The sequence below is a fragment of the Anopheles coustani genome, chromosome 3 (genome assembly GCF_943734705.1).
Source record: "Anopheles coustani chromosome 3, idAnoCousDA_361_x.2, whole genome shotgun sequence".
NCBI classification, from domain to species: Eukaryota; Metazoa; Arthropoda; class Insecta; order Diptera; family Culicidae; genus Anopheles; species Anopheles coustani.
Window position 1 is genome coordinate 310,065 of NC_071288.1, and position 22,682 is coordinate 332,746.

Genomic DNA, 22,682 nt, shown 5'->3' on the forward strand with positions numbered 1-22,682 from the left:
CTAGAAATGGATTGACTCTGGGAAAAAATTAGTTGCTCAAAATAAGTTTCCCTCGTTTACAAAAATCAAGCAAATCAAGCATTTCCTTTGCCGCTCGTTTTATGTTGAAGGCTATTTGCATTGTGTGCAATACCATGTGTGTTTGAGCAATCACTCAAAAATGAAAGGTGTGTCGTAGTCGGATCAACATGAAAACATCGAAAATGCATTTAAAGCTTTCTCTTTAGAATCTCAAATCCATGCAGCACCCGAAACTAATCTATCCAAGTAGTATGGATAAATTTATTCATTGATGATCAGCTGTCACACAACCGGTTTCCGGTTAATGGATTTTCGTCACTTTTTTCTTCTTGTAAATATCTCTGAACGGAGATTCTTTACATACATTTTATCAGTGTAACGTATCCCTGCGATGGAGGTAGTTTTCGAACTAGTGAGAGCGATTAGTGGGAGACCCTGAGAATAATGTACCAGTGATAATCCCTTTCGGCAACCATGCACACATTCCGTGAGCATCCTTATCCTTCCTTGACTTTAGTAGCGATGCTTAAACTAATCGGGGGTCGTTGAGGGCAATCGTGGCGGGTGGTAGAAGCAGAAAACATGCACCCATACTCACGTTGATGATGCAGGATTTGACTCAATGCACAGGGAGTGAAGTGGTATGGAACCAGGGAAGCGCTTAAGAAGGTACATTATCTAATTCTCCATCTGGGAACAATAAAAGAGAATTATCGAAATCGAGTTCAGTCTGGTGAATAATTGATTAAATTGTAATGTACCATTTATGTCGTTCGCCTGACGACTCCTGGTTCCTCTCGGCCGGGTTTCGGCATTCCTTACAAGACTACGAACTTATCTCATTGGCCAAACTGTGTGCAAGGGTGGCCTCGATTTCAAGAATGGCTTGACTCCTGTCGAGACGTGTGGTGTCTTGAATAAAATATGTTCATCGTTGACAATCACTGCGGTGCTTCACGCCAACGTCGTTTAGGGTCGCTTGCCGATTGAACGAGACACTTTTCGAAGGGTTCGCGCCCATCAGATATTAACGCCTGTGCTAAGAGCGGGTGGTTATTATCGAATCTTAAGAATTTTGTCCAGACTATGAAGATGATTGTGCTGCATACAAACGATCTTTTACCATACATATTTTGATCTTATTGCAGTTATATAAAAATTCGTAGTTTTTCTCATTTTTTTCAGATTCAATGAATTGTTTATCACTGAAATATTGACAGTACTTACAAGGACTTGTGTTGAAATTTAACCCTTTCGTTCAAAAAAGGTTGTGTCCCACCATTTGTGGGCCGTATTGAAACTGGCATGCAACCACACCGTTGTACCAGGAACCCCCGCCATCAATCAACATCTCAAAATTTCCGTCATTATTGCATTATCAACATTCAATACATTGTTTTACCACATGAACAGTTTATTTTAAGTTTATCAGGAAATGTTATCAAACACTTGTATTAAACCGAACGTGAGGCTAGTAATCTGAGCACGTCGGAAACCGATACCATCATCATTCAGTAAACTATTTCAATAAGACTTTAAAAAATTCTCAGCACGTCATTCTTATGCGTCCTGGGAAAGCTTTTAGTATTGGAGGACAGCAATGGCACTCGTAGTAATTACAGCGAGGCCGAATTCAATTTAAACTTTATCCTGTTAGGAAGCAGCCGGTCAACGGAATCCGTAGAGTGGAACCTTGAAACTTTCACCCTTTCGGAGTGATTTACTGTCTTATCTATTCGTTCCAACAGCGCTGTACTACTATGCACTGCAACCATTTTCTGAAGAATTGCCTTCCAGAATGCTAGCTGCGGGACGGATTTTCCAGCAACGAGTGTGCGGCGTTCAAATGCGCGACACAACTTCGACTAATTGCCATTTTCGTTTTCTGGCAAATTATATAAACAGTGAAAACTTCGTCCAATCTGTTTCATTGCTAGGTCGCAATACATTGCTCTAGCAGTTTAATATAGAACTTCAAATCTTGCTTGAAAAGGCAAAAATGTGAATGATTTGACTTGATCTATTACATATTTTAACCAATACTGAACCAATACTGTTGATTCTGAAACTTTCCACGCATCAAGTTTAATTACTGCAGATGTTGCTGAAGATTTGTTTGATCACTATTTTTTGACTAAATCATCTAAATTCTACAATTGAAACTCAGTTTTACTCTTACTACAGTATTTAACTCTAAAGAGCTAAAATCAACCAAACCAAAGTAAAGAGTTAAAACCATAATTCTTTTTTCAATCCCTTCTTTAACGGGCATGTCCGGGGCGTCAAGCTAGTCAATTATAAATTTTAGTTTTTTTTTGTATGGAGTTTTGTGTACACTAAAAACTCGACCAATACTGAACTGCTAAAAAGGGAAGAAATGTAGAATTTGAATGAATGGTAATGGAGACGCCCAGTATTGCATCCAACGCTTTTTGAAAAAAGGCATCATATTAAAATGGATTTCCTGATCAAACACAGTTGATTTTTGTTATAATAAAAAATCTATTAAACCGTACACTTCTGTAGTTTCAACAAAACTTACAAATACTTTCATTTCATCCAGCGATTAGTATACTGCTCATTTATTTCCAACAAACCATTCATAAATTGGGCATCATTATATAAAATTGATTGATTGATAGGGCACTTGAGCTAACATTTATTCCATATGCTATATGATGCCGTTAGCAGATCGTAAGATCGTTTATTGCTTTCCAGTTTTTGTTTGTTTACTAGAACAGGAACGCGTAGCTCTTCGCTCCTATGAATACTGCTATTAGATGCACCTGGAGCTGCGGGCGCTTGAAGTCGGCAGCACGAGAATGTATAGACGCGTCTTTGCCGCTCAGTTTGTTTCGTATCGTTCCCTGTTACGGTGTGTCAAACGTGATAATGGGATATTGGTTCACTATTCGGAGCGTTCACGAGACGATAAGACCATTCTACTACCTTCTTAAAGTGACGGGATTAGCTCCATTTCCGCCTTCACAACGTCCTGAGTGCAAAAGGTCGACGTTATTGTGGGAACTTGTGTACTCTGGAGGTTTTGTGGCTTTCTATTCATTCGCGATCTATAGTTATCTACTCTGGACGAATACAATCAGTCTCTATGCTTCTAAAATAGTTATTGTGGCGGAGAATAGTTACATGGTGTGTGAATACGCAACGACAAATTTTGCGATAGTGATGGCATGGTTCGTACGACGGCGAGTGATGCTTTTCCTCGAGAAAATTCACTGTATCGATGGCCAGTTGGCCAGTTTGGGAAAACAATTGAATCACAGCTTGCAACACTTTCGTGTGACTATGTTCTGCTGTTTGCTATTAGGATCCTTTGCAATCCTGCTCTTCAATAGCATTTACGCGCTTGTAGGCAGTGTGGGTGTGCTCGAAGAGCCAAGTTCCTGGTATCTTGATGTGATGGCTTTATCGATATTGAGCCTCTGCTTTCTTCTGCAAATACTACAATTTGCGTTGGCCGTGGTACTCCTGATGACGCGATACTGCGCACTAAATGATTGCTTCAGGTGAGTTGGACAACTTGTTAGTGTCGTGAGCGACACACCAATATGAATCCAAAGGCGCGGACGATAGTTACCACCATTGGGCTATTAAGCATGTCATTCAGTAAGGCCGATGTCGCTGCACAGAGAGGATGCCCTGGTGGCGTTTGAATGTTTCAGTGTACTGGTGAAGTGCCTCGGAGCTAATCCACCTTTTTCGAGCGATCATAAACGCAGACAGCTTTTGTTTCGATGCATAAACATTCTTTCGATAGTGCTTTCTACTACCTTCTACAGTTTTCTCCTGTTCTGCATATCACTCGATTCCAGTCTGCTGAAAGCCGAAGGGAAGTCATTGATTGTAGCACGGATGCATGACCTTTATTTCGTACTGCGTTATATCACTGTGATCATAGTGCAGGTGCATGTTCTTTTCAATGGCAGTAAAATAAATCGCCTTTTCGGGGCAATCAACAACATCACGAATGTAATGGTACTATTGGCCAACAGAAAAGGTCGTTCTATTAAGTTGCAATACTATGGAACATTTGGGTTCGCCAAATGTTTGCGTTTATTCTCCGTGTCGTACCCTTTTGTCTGCCTTGGAATTTCTTCGATGCTGTTAAAGATGATGGACAAGGGCAAGCTTGTTGGACACGTGTTTCAGTTCGTGAGGTTTCTTTATTTTACAACATACGTTCATATCTGGCTGCAGGCGACATTGGCTATTCTCTTAGTTTTATCTCGATACGAAGCGCTAAAGGATCTCCTAGGGTAAGCTGGTGTATATTTAGCTACTTATTATATTACAATTACATAATTTTCCAACATTCACTCTTACAGAGCATTGTTAAAAAAATATGAAAATTCTCGCGCTATTCATTGCGCATGCTAGATTGGTTTGTTTACATTTCCGTATCGGAGCTGTTTACATTTGATCAACGATCAACACGAACATAGGTGCGGCTTCAAATTCTTTCATTCTCAGTATCAATTTGCCGCCAACGAGTGGAACATTCAATTTCGTTCCCGGGCAAGTGATTGAATCGTGAGCTATGCGTTGGTTTATGGTGTGCAGCGTGTACGAAACGGTGCGGCCATTTTTGTTTCTACTTAGGTTAGCTGGCCTAGCCCCGTTCTCTACGGAGCAAGGACATCGTATTAGATGTATTAATCGAATCCTAAAGCTCATTTATGTGGTTGCATATCTGAGTGTCTACTCATATGCCATATACTCGTTCATTTTCGTGGTTAACATAGCGGAACTTCATCTTTCTTTAATTATCGGAACAATGGAGTGTGTACAACTCTGTTGCCAGTATTTAACGATCGTTTTCGCTCTGTTGTACGCGCTTACTTTGGAGTCAAAAGTTACATGCCTGCTAAAGCTCCTTCACGAGTGGGACATCCAGTTGGGATCTTTTAACTCCTCACTTGACCATCAACGATTGCATTTTTATATCACGGTGCTCACTGTAGGTACCTGTGCCTCGTACATTATGCTGGTCGGCACACATGTGCCGTTTATGTTACAGATTGCTCCCCATATCAGACCTTCGTTGAAAGATATATTACCGGCTGCCATGTTTGGGTTGTGCTACTTGATGCAAATAGTTCAGTTTCTGGTCTTCCTACTCATTATCAAGGATCGCTACTTTGTGCTTAACCGAGTTTTCAGGTAGGTGAATATATACGGTAGTGTTAGGGGTTAATTAATTATCGTGCGCATATGTTACAGGAGTGTTTGTCAACAAGTATTTATGTTTGTTCGATGAGTAAGCCAATATTTGGCACTTGAGACAAATACTTATGGATTCCTGCCCAAGCTTACATCAGTACAATGATGACTTCCAACGAGGACGCATTAAAAGCGTTTCAAAGTTTTACCCTGTTGTTGAAATGTCTCGGCCTGTATCCTCCAGTGACCTGTAGAAACAAGAGAGCCTTGCTTCGTTATAAACTTGTGAATATGTTAACCATCACAATGTCAGTAGCATTCTACGGTTTTTTGCTACTGTTCCATTCTCTCGATATGGAGACAATCAAGCTCGGGTCGGGCTCACTAATAATGTCCCGAATGCATGATTTTTATTTTGTATCACGTTATCTGATGGTTGTGGTCGTGTTGTTGCACTTCTACTTTAACCAGGGTACTGTCGACAAGCTCTTCGATAAACTCAACAATGTGTCTCATACCATCGTAGAACTAACACGAAGCCCACACAACTCAATCGGTTATATTGGGACGAGAAGATTTGCTAAACATTTGCGTTGGATCTCAATGACATATCCGTTTATGTTCGTGACGATAACATACCTCGTGGAGCAATTGATGCCCAACTATGGCGTGCGTGTCCACGCGTTCAATATAGTGCGTCTGTTGTACTTTTACTCGTACGTTCACCTGTGGATGCAATCGATTTTAACATTGCTTCTTGTGTTTTCAAGATTTGCTGCAATCAATCGTATTTTTAGGTAAGAAACCAAGAAAAATTAATGAACCTATTGCTAATGTTATTCTATCAACAATTTCTAAGTAATCACTATTCCTTTAAGCCTTTACAATTAACCACACACACTCCATGAACTATACCCCTTAGTCTCTATAAAGAAATTGATGCGCAAACTCTCCCTTTGTAAACAAAAGATGAGTTCATAAATGGTGTCGATAAAGGAATGAATATAGTAATTAATTCTTCGCCACGAGGAGTGGCGTTGTTTAGTGCAGGTAAATAGAGAATGCAAATAAGGCCAGCAAGATTAATTGATTTACTTGGCATGGTTGTGGAAAAAGGATGTAATTCAATCTGCCACACCCGAATCGTTTTCGACGTGGCATGAAAAGTATCGAGCAAAAAGCTTCGCTTTCATTTTAGTGAGTCAGTGTACTTTCGGGTGGTGGCTTGAGTAGAGAGTTATTGTTGCGTTTTTGACGGTCGTCGAGATGGTGTATAAGGTGTTGCAAAAGTTAAACACCTCCAGTTCGGCGGAAGCTTTTCAGCCGTTCTTGTTGTTGCTGAAGTGTCTCGGGTTGGCCCCGATGATCAACAATGTGAGCAACAAGCGCTCGATTTCGATGCTAAACGTCGTTATCCTGCTTGTTATCGGTTCGCTTTACATTAATGGACCCTGTCGGCAGATTCAGCGTGACATGCTGCGCTTCCAGACGTCTCCACTCACCCTGAACAGTCGCATCTTTACGTATCTTTTAGGCACCGTCGTGTATCTGCTGACCATGCTGGCACACTTCTTGCTCCGTCATCGAATGGGAGAGCTCCTTCAAGCGTTCGCCAGCATTGATCTCGATTTGCAACAGGTCGGCTTGAGGATCAACTATCGAATGCACCGTTTTCTTATCATCGCCGGCATGCTCTGCTTCTTGTGTGGTATCTTTGCAACTTCGACCCTGGTTTATGCGTACAAAATTACGGTTCTTAACAATCAGCCCAACTCTGACGGACGCTGGTATTACAACATGTTTTCCTTCATCTATTATAATGCCGCTTTTCCCACCATTACGAGCTACTTTGCCATCGTGCTGTGTTTTTTGCTCGTGCGCTTCCAGCGTCTTGCCATGGCAATCAGGTGTGAATGTTACCCATGCGCACCTCAGAAACGAATGGGGGCATCGTTTTTCACGATGTGCAACCAAAAACTGCTGCGGCAACGATTTTATCTTTCTTTGTTTGTTTCTTTTCTAGGATGTACTTCCCCACAAGTCCTTCGACCGTGGGCAGCCGGGGAGAGTTCGCAATCTGCAGTGAGAAGGAACAGATTAATGTGCTGAAGCAAATCAAAATCCTGCACGACAAACTGAACGATGTCGTGGAGCTCGTTAATTACTGCTTCTCGGTGCAGGTGAGGCGTTCTTGTGTCTTTGTGAAACTCTTTGCCATGCAGTTGGGCACTCTAGTTGTGCAGTCGTGCACAATCGTGCCGTAAGGACGATGGACCTGCAAAGCGTAAGGACACGTTTCGGAACCAGTTTGAAAGACTGCTTACCCAAGTGAACCAAATTCAAAAGAACACTTGCCCTATAACACGTGAAGTGCCGGTCACGATTTTGCAAACTTTTCCCACTTTAACCCATTCTTACCGTCATTGTGCTTCTGGTGCTTCTAACGTCTTCCTTCACTCATACTTTCCGTTGTTATTCATCAGATCACATTTTGTGTCGGGTTGTGCTTCGTCATCGGAGTTGTCTGCTCGTTTGGTTTGTTTCGTGCGTTCATCTATCGCAACGAGCTGTTCTACATGGGTGTGCTGAACTTCATCTGGTACATGTACTATCTCTTTTTCGTCCTGTTCTTCATCGCCGTCGGCAGTAAGATATCGCGCGAGGTAAAGGTTCACCTAGCACCATCCAACGGTGCACGACGCAATGTATGCTTTATTAGAATATAAGATGTGCATCTTTTCAGTCTCCCCTTTTGCTCTTATGTTTGCAACTGACAGTACACTCTTTGATGGCGTAGAGTCCAAGTATACATATTGTAAAAGTAATGGCACCAGTCGAAGAACCATCTCCTAAACAAAGAAACTTAACACTTATCCATCTGGCTACACCGTACGGTATAATAAATCCGTATCGGTTTTTATCCGATCACATCATTTGGAGGGGCGCATGCGTTGATTTACGTGCGTATATTCGAATTAAAAAAATAAATGGAGGGCATTAACAGGGCAGCCAGATACGGTGGTACCTGTGCAAACGCGCCTGTGTGAAACCGTCAATTGTGCGGACGTCAAAGTGTTAAGAAGGTTAAGTTTTTAGTTTTAGTTGTAATGAGTATGATTTTTATACGCTGCTTAATTTTTGTCCACATTAAGACTTGTTTATGGATATGTTGTACCGTTTCTGCAAAAAAAAAAAAAAAAATAAAAACAGAAAAATCATAATTTTCCTTTTCTCATTGCCAGGGTAAACGAATTGGGGTGTTTGTACATAAAGCCATCAACTGTTCGTCATCTGCAGCGGTTATCAGTGAAGTAAATAAAGTCTTTGAAACATCGTTATTGGACTGTGTTTACGATACTGATTCTTTTCTTCGCACTTAGTTAAACTTGTTTTCCCAACAGTTGCTCCATCGCTGCCCGGTAATAACGTGTGGACTCTTTGTCTACGATTGGACCCTATGCTACACGGTAAGTCATAAGCGAACATCACAAATAAATAGCCGACCTAAGCCGATGTCATTTTTTCAGATGATTGGTGCTACGGCGACATACCTCATCATCCTGATTCAGTTCGATGTCTCGTTCCCGAACTTGGTCAATCTGAACGCTACTGCCGTGTATCGTTCCAGTACATAGAATTATTTCTTCAGCAAACAACAATAGTAGTATTTGTTTTCATTTATCAACCTTTTCCAGCTTACTTCAACTTTTGCAAGTTTCTTTTCAAGGATGAAATATGTTTAGGATAAATGTTTGCACAGGAAAATATCCGGTGTGGAGTTATAAACTACTTTTTTATAACTACTTTTCTCTAAAAGTCAATTCATAAACACATTGCTAGTATTCTACTAGTTATTCTACGTAAGCTTTTGTTATAAGCGATGTATTGAAAACTTGACCTATTCTTACTCAACATTTTATGAAGTCCAAATTTACATCGTGAACTCTAAATGATATTCGATGTTTTCCCAAAAACCGTAACTGGTTTTATCTGATAACTTAAGTGTCAAAGAGTCGTTAGTATTTGTATTTTCTGAATCGAATAATGTTTTAAAAAATCTTATCAAATAAATTTTTGCTGCACAAAGCAGGTCAATCACCTTCATACAGCCCACAAAAACAATTTGACCTTCTCGTTTTATAGTGTTTTTTATACCAATTTCAGAGCCTCTGTTCTCAATGGGGTAGATGTGTCTTGTGAAATCCTCTTTATCGAAACGGGTTTATCCATGGAGTCACTGAATTGGAAACGCCATTTGTGGTAAACGATGAGGACTGTTTCGCTCCAAGCGAGAAAAGGGTCTTCATTTTGTTCGAGGTGCTTTGGTCAGTTTCGCCCTTATCAGGGAATGTATCAAATTTCAACGGCGTGCCATCAACCATGTCTCAAATAAGTTGGGTTGGGGAGAGAGAGAGAGCAAGCGACAAAATTAGTGAATCAGAAAATTGCATAGTATAAATTGCAAAAACTGGAAAACCAGGAATCGAAAACGGTGAACGGCAATGAATGAATAGATTTTTTTTTATAAAATCGAATCCTTCGGTTCAGGGCAGCTGAAATTGCGTTTTAAATAAGTATGACTACAAAAAACTGACACATTGCTTTTGGGATATTCAAGTAAGCTAAATGGAATGGTATTTTCTGGATTTTGAAAACAAAAATTCAGATGAACGTTTCATCCACAGCGATGGGTCAATTTGAGATTGACGGTAGTTAAAATTGAAAGAAGTTCCGTTCGTTCACGATATTATTCTATCATGAAGCGTTTCGATTTAAAATGGAAGCAAACTGGCCACCCTGGCTATTTAAATAACTTTAGTCTAACGAAAGCTAAAGCACAAAAAAGACGGGAAAATATGTAAGAAAAAATAGAAATAGGAATGAATTTTGATGAAAAATTTCATCTGACTGAACAACGATGAATTTCCAACCAATTGAACGTTTCGCTCAGAATCATTTCATATAGGCTGCAATTTCGCCACTGGGCTCTTTCGCAATCCCGTTCTGTGCGTCCCGGCAATTGAATGCAATTTAGTTGAGTCAACCAACCGCAAGACCAACGACAAGTGCAAATTTACACCAACGTGAATCTTTTCTAGAGGTATTTGCATTTGATTCGTGTGTTTGGCCCAGTGGCTTAGTACAAAACAAGGCTAGTGCGTTTTGGCATCTGTTTTCGGTTAGGCAGCAATGATTTTATTCGCAAGGTATATTATATACCTTTGATATTTTGTCAAACTGTTCAATATCACTGCTATTGAATCGAAAAGTTATGAAAATGGATTGATTTTTTATTGATGTTATACGCATGGCATAACACGACTGCATGAAAAAAGGATCATGTATGAAATTATTTTATGAATTGACAAAGAAATGCTGTGGTGTGTATTGAATTTCCACCCTCAAGTAAGTTTTCGATTAGTGACCCAAATGGTTGAAACGATTGCAAAGCACGTCTCGGAAGAGAAATCAAACATTTTTCAACAAACAGTCTCACTTACAGCTGTTGTGAATGTTTGGTTACCGATGGCACGGTGGGAGAATTGTTTTGTGTTGGGCTAGACGTTTCATCCCTCTGACCCCAAGGATCCTGGCGATGGACGATCGTGGCGCGTCGGTATGCAAGTAAAGTTTTCCAATTTGTCTTCGAAAGTTGTCACACACTTTTCCGGCTTGTTGAAGCTTGTGAATTTCGTAGAATCGATCGGCATAATCCGACGGGGGGCTGTAACTGGTTTTGATATTGTGTAAAATCACTTTCCTCCCCTAGTGTTCTAAAGGCACACGCACGCTGCCCAATCAAATAGCAAATAAAATAACAAATCGCACAACAACCGGACCGAATCCCTTTTCCGCATTCTTTCCCACTTAACTGCGAGTGGCCTCTAGGCCCACAGGTTTATTTTGGAACACGTGTGTACCAGCCGGCTACAGGAGGTTTGCGTTTTATGCGTGTGTATTTGTTTTGGATTGTTAGGTTGATACTGTTGGGTTCTGCGCCTTGAGCTATGGTTTTCATTTTCAGCAAAGCGTGACGGTTGGAACGGGGGCTTTCTTTTCTTGCCTTGTTTTTGTCTGCAAGCCAGCTTACAATCCCCAACATTAAAAGGACGTTTATTTGTTGTTTGTGGGGGAGGAGTCTGTGTACGAGTTTATGGAAGCTTTTATTTGCTTTATGCACGACCCACTGTTACACTTAACTCCAACGCCCACGACGCTAACGAGCCTGAAAAGAATCCGTGGAAAGACAAAAAACAAAGAGCGAAAACACAAAAACGCCTGGGTTTGTTTGCTAATTTATCACCATGCTGGGGAGAAAATCCCCGGAAGACTGTTTTTTTCCTCGGATGATTTGGACCCAGCTTAAAGTGGTCACATTGGTCGATTTGAAAATAACGTTGCACACCCTAGCAGGCACTCCGTGGTTTTACAGATGGTGAGCAAATGGAATGTATAGTAATTCGCCTTCTCTTCTTGCAACAAAAAAGCAGTCCAAATGCAGCTTCGGACTACAAGGGCATAGTTCTTCTTGGGCGTATACGGTCATATTGCCTTTTGCTGAGTAAACCTATCGTACAGTCGAGAAGATTCTTTCTTTTTTCTCACTCATCTTGTTTATATTTCTTTCGTCGTCTCCGAAACAGTCAAACTTCCCGGAATCGGAAGGATGGTTTTGAAATTTTCTGATGAGCAAAGCATTTATGTGTTTTCTGAGCACTTAAAAATTAAAATGGCGTTCAGAGGAAAATTAATGTTTCTCCTAACTCAGATTGTTTGGCCGCACATACATAAGGCCGCATAATGTTATCTATTAAAAGCTCTAACATCACTTTATTCTTAACTATAATGTGATAGCGTGCGCGCATTTAAGTTCACTGCTTGTGGCCCCGATAAGAAATGATTCAAAAAACTGCTTCACATAATCTCATGGGAAGTCGAGAGATTTTACTTTATCACAAATTCAAGAATCTGTTGTGCAAATTACATAACTTTAGGCGCTTTACTCACCACTGAGCTCGATACTCACCAATTTGATTTTTTAATACAGTTCGTTACCAGTTTTGACACTTTTCGGGTTTAATAATCTTTGACGAGATGTAACTAACACTATAACGTAAACCTGGCAAGAATTGTAGAAAAATGCATAGTTTTTGTTGTGCCAACCACTCAACCAGTGCTTTTATTCCCAATTGAAACAAGAATAATATATCTTTACTTTGAAAAGGTACTCATTAGTATTTACATTAACTATAATATTTGGAAAAATAAAATTCGTCACACAACTTTGCGATAACCGTTCTACCAATCTCATAAATCGCTGATGGCATACTGAAAACGGTGTACGGAATAAATAAAACGATTATTAACACAAACCAATAAAACAATAGTCAAAACACCCAATGAAAAACAATTTGTCTATCTGTGCATGCTTGTGGATGTGTAGCAGGGGGTATGATTGTATGCATACCGGACCGGATACTCGAGTTTTCAGCTCTTTCAGCACGAAGCGATATTGCCATCGGCACCCTCTACCAGCAGAATGTCAATTAATTATTTTAATGGTTTGAGCTGATTTTTAAACGAATATCATAAATATTTTGATCCGTTGATTGAATTCTGCACGGAGTCATTGTGAGTGGAAGAAAAACATCGAGGTTCGATTGTTGCTCCATAAGTTGAGGTTATTGAATCGCAGGATGCTAGCATAAAAGATTTTTACCGTGGATGTAGCAGTAGTAAAAACTAAATGGAAAACCCAAAACGATTTATGGTAACAATTGCCAAATTCCTTCCTGCGTCTGTTATTTTGACTTGCGGGAAAATGTGCAAATATAAACCGATAAAATAATATCGATACCCTTTTCACTCGGGGGAAGGCCTAACAACAGTATTTGAGAAATGGGAACGATCGTTACCACTATGCAGATATATTTTAAATCATAAATCCTAGGTTGTCACTATTCTTCTTCGTTACTGCAGATATGTAATTTTCACCTGCCGAAGGTGAGCAACTATAAAAGCAACAGCAAACAGTCACCAATAACGCATTGGTAGAACATGTGAAAATCGAAACCTCGTTTCATCAAACATATTTTTCTCAAAAAATGGTAGCGGTGTATCATACCAAAATAGTAAAGTTCTGCAATGTTAACATTTGTCAGCATTGTTAGCTGTTTTATGTGTCATTTTGTTTGAATAATCGTGTAGATTCATATATATTACCAAATCTTTAGAAAATATTAAACTGATTAGAATTCTTACTCATCCACTCGGATTAATTTTTTATATTTTATTTACTTCAAATACTAACATTCTTGTAATAAAGAAGTGGTTGTCATTATGGGATGCTATTCCAGAGTCTTGAAGAAAATACTGGTTTGGAAAGGTGCAAACTGCAGAGGGAATAAACAAAGAAGGTAATTTAAGATACCATGTGGTGTCCAAAAGATCATCCCCCAACTAGCAACTATATTTCTTACATATCCCTCTTACTTCTAGCAACCAAAGGATGCTGCCAAGTAAGCTTCTAAAGCTTTCTTCACAAGAACATGGAGGGTTGGGCCAGGTCAACATAAATGAGACGGAATGATTTATCTGTAATGATCATATACACCATCAATCAAAAATGAATTTCTATCTATTTCCCAAAACACTGCTTTCCTGCTTCTTTTCGAGACTTATCTTGCCTGTTTCGCTTCGTCACGTCAATGCTGTGACTTCAATGTCTTGTAGGAGTCACTGAAGTATTTTTTGATTAGGCCGAAATACTATATCAATTAGGAACAGCGAATGGGTGGTGATGGGTGTATAGTACATCATCTGAACAAATTAGCATCGTTGTAATACAAGTTTCCGATTGGCTTTAGCATTTCTAGGATAGCAGGTGTTTTAGATCAAGGTTCCCAAAAAGCCTGTTTACTGTTGAGTTAATTTGCTGTTAACTTTAATAAAAATTGTTTAAAATTTGAATCGAGTCTTTGCTCAGTGCTATGGTGAATAATAGCAAATCAACCGTAGTTTGAATGTGATTAACTCAGCAGGAAAAAAACCGCGTTTTCGGTTGCATGTTACAGCGATTAAACTGTGACATTTTGAAATCGTTGAAAGATGTGTATTTAGTATAACATAAATACGTTAGTCATCGTAACAATCCATAACGATTAATAAATAAACCAACAGTGAATGTTGGATCATGAAAACAGGTCTTAAGGCGGAGATAAGTATCGAAAAGATCCCATTTGTTTGTGTTCGTGACCTTTAGTCGTCGTTGCGCCGTATTCGTCCGTATGTAAAACATAAATAAATGCCAATATCTCAGGGATCCAGTAACGCTAGCAATAAGTATTACGAAACAATGAATGACTACTGGATTCAGAAACCTTACGTGCTTTGAAGTTTATGAGGCTGAAATCAAATTACTCCAAAATGTTCGCACTTTCAAAACGCGTTCGTTTCGTGAAGATGTGGCACGGCCAGTGCTCCAGCAAAACAAGCATAATAATGATTCTGGAGCAGAGATCTGATCTATAAAAAAGGTATTCACGGCCATAGAGTGGAGGGATCGTAAAATTGTTGCATTACCTGTTCCGGCGTCAAACGATGCAAAATGGTTTTGGTTCCATTTTTCAAGCTTCACGTTCACCGTTTGCAGATTTATACCGTTTTGCTGGTACTCGAGGGCGAGACTCACATAAAATATTTTTTTTGGTGCTAGTTTTTGGATCCTGCACTTTATTGACTATCAAACGATGGCAAATCACGCCTAAACTGTTTAACGGCTGCACGTGTTTTCCATGTGTTTGGCAGCGTTAAAAAATGCTATATAAAACGACACGTTTTTGTCATCGTGGCAAATTTTGTGTCCAGTGCCTAACTCTGGATAATCTTCACAATAGACAGATTTTTTTCCAACTGATGATGTCTAACCAAAATACAGGAAATGTATTTAGAATGTTTATATTGCAAAAGATTTTATTGGTACTAAATGCATGAATAAAAGATTTTACCTTCTTTATTATCCATGTCACGAAGCAATATGCTGAACTCACGAGGAAGGCTCAATCGTGAAAAATATCATTATTCATACACAATGCACACAATTACTGTGACCAAATTGGCAGATTTTGGATGAATAAGGATCCTTCCGTAAGTTGAAAACTTCATTTTTTAAAACTGTTTTTTTAAAAAGGTTTTTGTTGGGAAGTAGGTAAGTTAGGTACTGTTGCCACTGAATTGTATGGAAAGATTTTTGAAAGGTTTACGAAGCTACAATTTACTAGAACTTTTATTAAATTTAGAGCATTTAATGATAGTTACCGTTTACAGCTACCTATTGCTGATGCAGTGCAATTGTTTTGCAATTGAAAGTATCACATAAAGTTGTCCAAGCCGCAACACTGCGCTACGATTTGCAAAGACAAGTGACTTGACAGCCATGTCTAATGCATTGTCATTCGTTCTTCATCCCTATTTACATTCAGTTGGCAGCAAACAGTGAAACTAAGTTAAGTTATGATTGGCACAGGAATCTCGAAAAATGTCGAAGAGTCTGTTATCTCTTTTGCAATCACCTCTCTTGAACTTATGAAAACAGTTAAACGAAACATAAAAATAATGTTTGACAAGCTAGTGTTTAAACAACGACGAAATTTAAGTTTGTTGTTAATCTACAAAACTACAATTTATATTTGCGACTTATGAACTGTTTGGCGTTGTCGAACAATCATTCCTGTGCCTTTAGCATATTCAATCGGGTATGATTGGAATAGGATAGATTAGTATAGCATAAAATATAATATCAAACCGTAAAAATAGTTCAGTGCATCAGTGTGTACAGCTAGTCGTCTATATAAGATTGTGAGGGTAGGATTCAACATAAACTAGGAAAACGGTCAGCTCGCTTATCATTTTATCATTAGGAGTTATTTGGTAGGAGGAATACTTGAATGCTTTTCATCAGATTTTATGGAATAGGTTTGGGCGTGAGTGATGTGGTTAAACCTTATGACATCCCAAGGGTCAATCCACACTGGTGACCTGCGTATACCATTAGAGGCAGTAGATGGTTCTATCTACTTCAATGATAGCAGGGAGTGCTTTCTTTTACAGAGTGCCATTTTACGAGCTGCAACCGAATTCATTGATAGCGTTTCTGTTGGCTTTTTCGTTCGTTTCCGCCTAACGATGATATAAGGCAACCCCTGCATTAACCATGGTAGAAGCTGATCTACTATCCGGTGTTAACGACAGTGATAGTAAAAGTTCGTGCTAGGGTGTCTGAGTGCTAAATGGAATATTCCTTGAGCAGTTCAGGGTAGTTGCTGTCCGTAGCTCTAGAACATTGTAAAAAACAGTAGCGATTGTTCCATCATGCAGTGATGTATGAGTGGCAATACAATTTTTGTCAACACTTTGACTGAACCTGTCAAGGCGGAATCCTTTTCAAATGTATTGTTTAAGGTAATATGAAAATGATTGCCAAGTGATTTGGCATGTAACTTCAAGACTATTTTCATATAAATACTTTATCGCCGGATTACGCTAGCATGTATAGATGAAGTTAAACTTACAAGAATCTGTTCAATTTTTTCAGTTTCTCCTCAGTTTGAGTTTTTCTTTCATACACAGAAACGATAGGATTGCAGGACCTAAAAGCAAACTACACAAAGTTGCAGTAAAATCTCGAAAGGACGATACTCGATCTGTCGTATGATGTTACCTCGAAAATTCTCGCCATGGTCGCTTGGCAAAGGCTATAAATCCTGTTTTACGACGGTGGAAGGACATCCGGCGATGGAAAAGCTGATGATCGTGAACTCATTTTTCCGAAACGGAATGAAATGGCGTCGTTTTACGACGAATGAAAGTGACAGAAAAGTGTTGTAAATGAAGTTGATCCCCTTGATCCGTGTCACTGCCTGCTGTCGCTCGCTGAGGAAGGAAGAAAATATTCAACAGTCAGGCGGCAGACTTCATTGACGTTTTCCTTGAAAGGGATATCAGGACGCTACGGGGTGCAAAACCGAAACTAATGCCATCGTGAAATCGTTGTTGCTTGATTAAAATTTTAACTGACTTAATTAGATATTAAATTAAATATATTTCATAAGCAGAACATTATCCGTTCTGCTGTGTAGCGACGAAAACACAAAAAACGGAGCGACGTTGCTAGGTGGCGAATCTTTATGCGATGTCTCTGGACAGGGAGTTTGACTCAAGCCATGCTACCACACCGGCAATACTATAAACTTAGTTTATGACAGTTCATCCTGTTGTTTCTTGCAACATCGTTTGATGTATAGTGACGATCCTTTTGTAGGTATTGTGGCTGTTTAAATTTTCCCTTTTTTAATGCCACAGATTTCCAGAAATTGTTTGTCGTTGTCAGCAGTCGCTGGCCACTGCAAATTGCTCGATTTGACCAGCTGATTATAACGACGATACCGGTCCTCATATACCGGCTTTTTTGGACGAAAGCTAAAGATGTTCATGCCTACATTTGGTGCTGTCGGTGAACAGGCCACCCGCTCCGTAGAAAGACCACTTGATTGCAAATCACGACAGCGACAGTGGGCGAGTTTTATGGCGCTCATCTCGTTATTGATGTGGCGTATGATTACTTTAAAGTTTTTTCATTGGATTTCGTGTATAGCGGGCAAGCCCTTTACGATGGAACGTGATTCAGATTAAACAAGTTGAATAATATTAGAAGGAACTCTAGGTCTTAAGCGGTTTGTTGCCACACAATTATCGCTTTTACTTCAAGGTTTTTATTATCGCTCACTATTTCAAATTTTAACGCATATAAAACCCGAGATAAAAGTAAAGAGCATGACCTTTGAAAGTATATTGAAATACATAGACATAGATATCAACCACTAGTGAAAGTATTCCCTGTGAAAAGTAACAAAACTTACAGGATAACGAGAACAAGATTAAGGATTGCGCCGTCTTTGAAAATTTAATGTAATTTTTCAAAAGGTAATAGGCTTTTGCTGATGGATGAGGCCAGCCGTCTGAAGTTTTCACTCCAACAAAACTTGTTGCTATGGTAAATCTCATACTGCACAACATTATTGTACGAAGTATTGGAAACAATTGTGGCATCTATTAGTATAACAGATCAGGCAAAACTGATCCTGCAGATCAGGCAAACTTTTTGGAAAAGAAAATGTTTTACTATTATTTTGAAAATGCCGTTGTTCATAGTAAGAGGTTAAGTCATTAAAGCTATAGTAAAATATATTTTATTAAACGTTTTACACATATGATTTACGCATATGATACTTTTAAATCTTTGTATTATTTCTTGAATACATTATCAATGGTAATAAAAGTAATTAAAACGTCACCAAAAGCACTCAATAAAGCCATTAAAAACTGAACAGCCTTATCGATGCGAATATAATCAAATATCGGCGTAACGTACAATTCTATGTTACGGTTTTTATTATCATACAAATGGAATATCGCACGGACCAATTATCTCCACCTTCTTCCTTAAGACCCATTTCGAGGTTCGCATTCCAATGCTGGAATGGTTAAATACGTTTTGCAGGGGATTGGGTGGGGTCATTTTCTCGAAAACCAACTTGAAATAACACGGTGGAAAACCCAATAACCATTAGGAAATTAGGTAGTTCCTTTTTGGATACCCATTCGGCACGTTCAGTTGTGGTGACTGGTGTTCCGTTTTTACAGCCACCAATAAAAACGAAAACGTTCCCTTCGTTACGAAATGAGAATTGTAAATGTCCTTTCATAAAACAAATACATCTATCACCGGAAGGTAGACTTTGGTAAGAAAAACATGCATTGTAGCGCGAATGTTCGGCAAACTTTTGGTCGGGTTTCGCCTTTCGATATCCTTTCGAAACAAAAAACAAATTCGCGAATACCTAGTTAGGATAAGCGATATTATTGAATGGATTTATAGTACTAATTCCCACGCACCTGATTATGGATATCCATCTGGCATATATATTTCAAATGAGTTATTTATAAATATGCATTTTTGAATTTTCTTTATTATTATTTTATAACAGTGCTATTAAATACTTCAGAAATATTTTTTAAGAATAGTTTATAAGAATAGTTTAGAATAGTAGATTATTCCAGGCTTCCACAGTTTCATCAATTTCACACAGTAATTTTTTTCAATTTTCGTTTTACTTTCTTTTCATCGTAGGCTCTTGATAGTGGGTAACGCATTTTCAGCGAATAATGTGGCAATTGATGCAATTCAGAATCAATTGATCAAACAAGAGGGTTTGCGGTTTTCGAGTGAAACCTTTGGATAACACTTGATTTCTGAAATGCAGTTTAAGCTTCTTTATTCTCGATACTCAGCTGGAAGTACCAAATTAAAACCCACGTTTCAAGCGCTCGGTGCGTATACAACTGGTGAGTTTAAACAATTAATAACATTGTTCTTTTTCTGATAAGTACACTGCTGACAATGTAATGATTTCAAAACTTCACACGTGCTCTGCCGCTCTCACGTGTTCTGTCGCAGTTATGGTGCAAAATCAACAAAAAGCAAAAGGGATGTTATATATTGTTTATGCGTCAAACGTTTAACGCAAGTCTGTTCCCTCGTATACATACACAATTGTTGTTAGTAAGCTGCTTATGCTGATGCAAGAGGAAACATTATTGGTTATGTATCTTTGGCGAGGTCGTGCGTTGTTCACATTCGACTTCATCCAAGTGTTGGCTACAAAAAAAGAGTAAAAGGAGCCCAAGGGGCTCGTTGGTGAAGGATCCCGAATACTCGAAATCCGTACTCACTCTGTTAATCCGCTCGAACCCGACAGTATTATATCCGGTTTCAACATCGGAAGAAAATAAGAAAATAATAAGAAAAGAAAGTCGAAGACCATCGAAAACTAAAGATATAGGGAAAGGGAAGGAAAGGGGTGAGTCTTTCAAACGGGAACGGAACCAGCAGGTAAGTGAGAGGAAATTTGAAGAAAGCGATTGTAAATCCGACTGACAACAGTCATGGCCTCCACAAGGCTTTATTGAATTTCTCGAATATTTTGCGTCTTCCTAGACCGGTGACAAGAAACAGGTTATAGAGGGGTTTACATTCCGTTCAGATGACGGATGCACTGGAAGTGCCACCGGATCTGGCAAGTGAAAGATGGTGTCGGAAGGTTATGCCAGTTCCATACTGTTTCATCGGCGATAAATTACGATAATGGAACTTTTTCCATTCCTTTTTATTAGCGTCATCGCTAATTTATTTAGCTGAAAAAACACCCTCCGACAAAATTAGCATTCCCAGATTCGGTCGCGCGTGGACACCTTGCCTTGGTCGATGGGTCCGAAATTACTTTGTGGGAATAATTCATTTATTTATTTTGCTACCTTATCAGTAGCGCCACAGCACACGGACCCGAGCAGTTGGGTGCTCATTTTCATTACGATCGGAACGTGAGCTTAGAGAACGCGGAAATTTAACCCAAATGGGGCAAACAACCTGCATCGGGCCAGGAAGAAAAATGAAATAAAAAGTGGGGCGTTCGACCAAATGGGTTATGATTTGTTTTTACCATTCCCGGGTGAATGGGGAAAACAAGTAAAACTTACGTAATTTATTCATTAAAAAGTGCACTTTTCCGCTGTACCGCTGTGGAGCTTTCCGTGGTGGGTGTTAGGTTACCAGGCTTGTGGTTAAATTATTTGGCTAGGTTGATTATTCGGGTAAGGTCTTTCGATTTTCCCAGACTATCACTTCCAATTGCATCGTTTCACCTTCAGTGAAGTCAGATGCTTTCCCGTTGACAGAGTGAAAACAATTCCAGCGTGGGGCATTTGAATTTCTAATACCGGCAATGCTACGAGATTGGCTTTTCCACATCGGTTCGCAAGATTTGACTAACGTGCCCAAGCCTGTATTCAAAGGCTGTATGCCATGACATAATTTGGGATATGAATGATAAAGTATTCATCTGATTCCCAATAGTTTTTCGAATTACGAACGAGGTCATCGGATGAATCTTGCAGAACATCCTGCAGGGACGATTCTGTTTTTTTTTAAAGTATAACAAATGGTTATTTTATATCGCTCCAGGACTACCTTGTTGAACTGATCGGAGGAGTTTAGCTTGGAAAGATGAAGTATACCATTTAATTCAATGCAAACAATGTATACCAAAACTGTTTTAAGAAGCGATTCGTCCTAATTGAAAAAAGCAGGTAATTTACTGCGTAACCTCTCCTATTGTGCAAAACTTTCTATATTTCTAGTCAAAGCTTGAATAGCTGTCGGGAAGGACACACCTGGAAAAACTTCCGCCCTAGAAATACCACCTGTGGCCCCGTTTCAACTTACAGTGGCAGGCAAGCCCAACACCACAAAATCGAACAATCTTTATTTTTTTTTCTCTAAAACTAGTAATGTAGCTACTTTTCTTATTTTTCTCAGAAATAATCGTAGAAAATGCTAAATAGTTACTAATCAGTAACTAATGATAATTATATCACTTACAAAAAATAAAAAAATAATGTCTTAGTGAAAATAAGACTTGTTTCACCCGTTTCCCATTACTTTTCCATATAAAGTTTTGTCGAACTTGGATATTCGTAAAGAAGAAATATGGAAAGTGACCCCCGACGAAGCTTCGTTGTCGCTAGCAACGCGGAGGAGATAACTTAACTCAAAGTAAATCGTTTGTCCAATTTTTGAGCATCCGATTTTGATTGCCTACTACTGTACTTAGTGTCATCTCATTAAACGTTAAGCGGAGACTGGAAAAAAACTGTATTTCGAGTGGAAAAAACGTGAATGTAAATGTGCGACTTAGGGAAGCGCAGTATTATCGTTAATGTTCCTCTGGTTGAATTTATAATAAAACCCTGCCCTGGATGGTACATCACCTGATTGCTTATAAAAAAGAATGATTCCATTTTCTACACTTCTGATATTTTTGCAGAAAACTGTGCTTTCGCCTTTTAAATTGTATTTTATTTATTATGTCATTACGACGCTTCTCGTTTCCTGTGAGATACTCTCGTCTCTTCCGTTCACAGAAGATGGAAAGATTAGTGTCCCGATTCAAGTGAAAAACCCGTAGAGCATTTTGTTGATTTCTTTAAGAAATATTTTAAGGTGGTTATTTCTAAGTTTACGTTTTGGTTAATCTGGAAGATGTGGATTAATTTCATAAAGAGTAAATAAAAACTAAAAACGTCTTTCATGTGAACTTTCCTTGTGAAATTATTGGAGTTAATCTGATGAGGTAATACACACATTTGAATATAAGACTTAAACCCATGATAAGATCAACATTTTAAAAGATGCGATTTATGCCCAACGTAGAATAAAGCTAACAAATGACTGATTCATGTTAAAACATGTTTAATTTATACGATTCGTTTGTTAAGCTTTGAAAGTTAAACACTTAAGGAATATCAATCAGATCACAGACATAACGTAAACCGTGTTTAATTGTGAGAGGCAAGATGTCCACCTG

General features: G+C 39.0%; 1 protein-coding gene across 1 annotated transcript; it reads left to right on the forward strand.

Annotated features, from left to right (window-relative positions):
- Positions 1-5,364: 5,364 nt before the first annotated feature.
- On the forward strand, positions 5,365-8,837 carry LOC131258784 (uncharacterized). Its single transcript, XM_058260162.1, has 6 exons — positions 5,365-5,999; positions 7,226-7,382; positions 7,686-7,865; positions 8,445-8,513; positions 8,583-8,669; positions 8,730-8,837. The coding sequence occupies exons 1-6, from the start codon at positions 5,365-5,367 to the stop codon at positions 8,835-8,837; spliced, it is 1,236 nt and encodes a 411-aa protein (XP_058116145.1).
- Positions 8,838-22,682: the final 13,845 nt, after the last annotated feature.

What these genes read in the sequence shown, in the direction of transcription:
- LOC131258784 (XM_058260162.1), top strand. Translation starts at nt 5,365, where the DNA reads ATGATGACTTCCAACGAGGACGCATTAAAAGCGTTTCAAAGTTTTACC. An exon ending in GCAATCAATCGTATTTTTAG is followed by an intron (nt 6,000 to 7,225) that starts GTAAGAAACCAA and finishes TTTCTTTTCTAG; the next exon opens with GATGTACTTCCCCACAAGTC. An exon ending in ATTACTGCTTCTCGGTGCAG is followed by an intron (nt 7,383 to 7,685) that starts GTGAGGCGTTCT and finishes GTTATTCATCAG; the next exon opens with ATCACATTTTGTGTCGGGTT.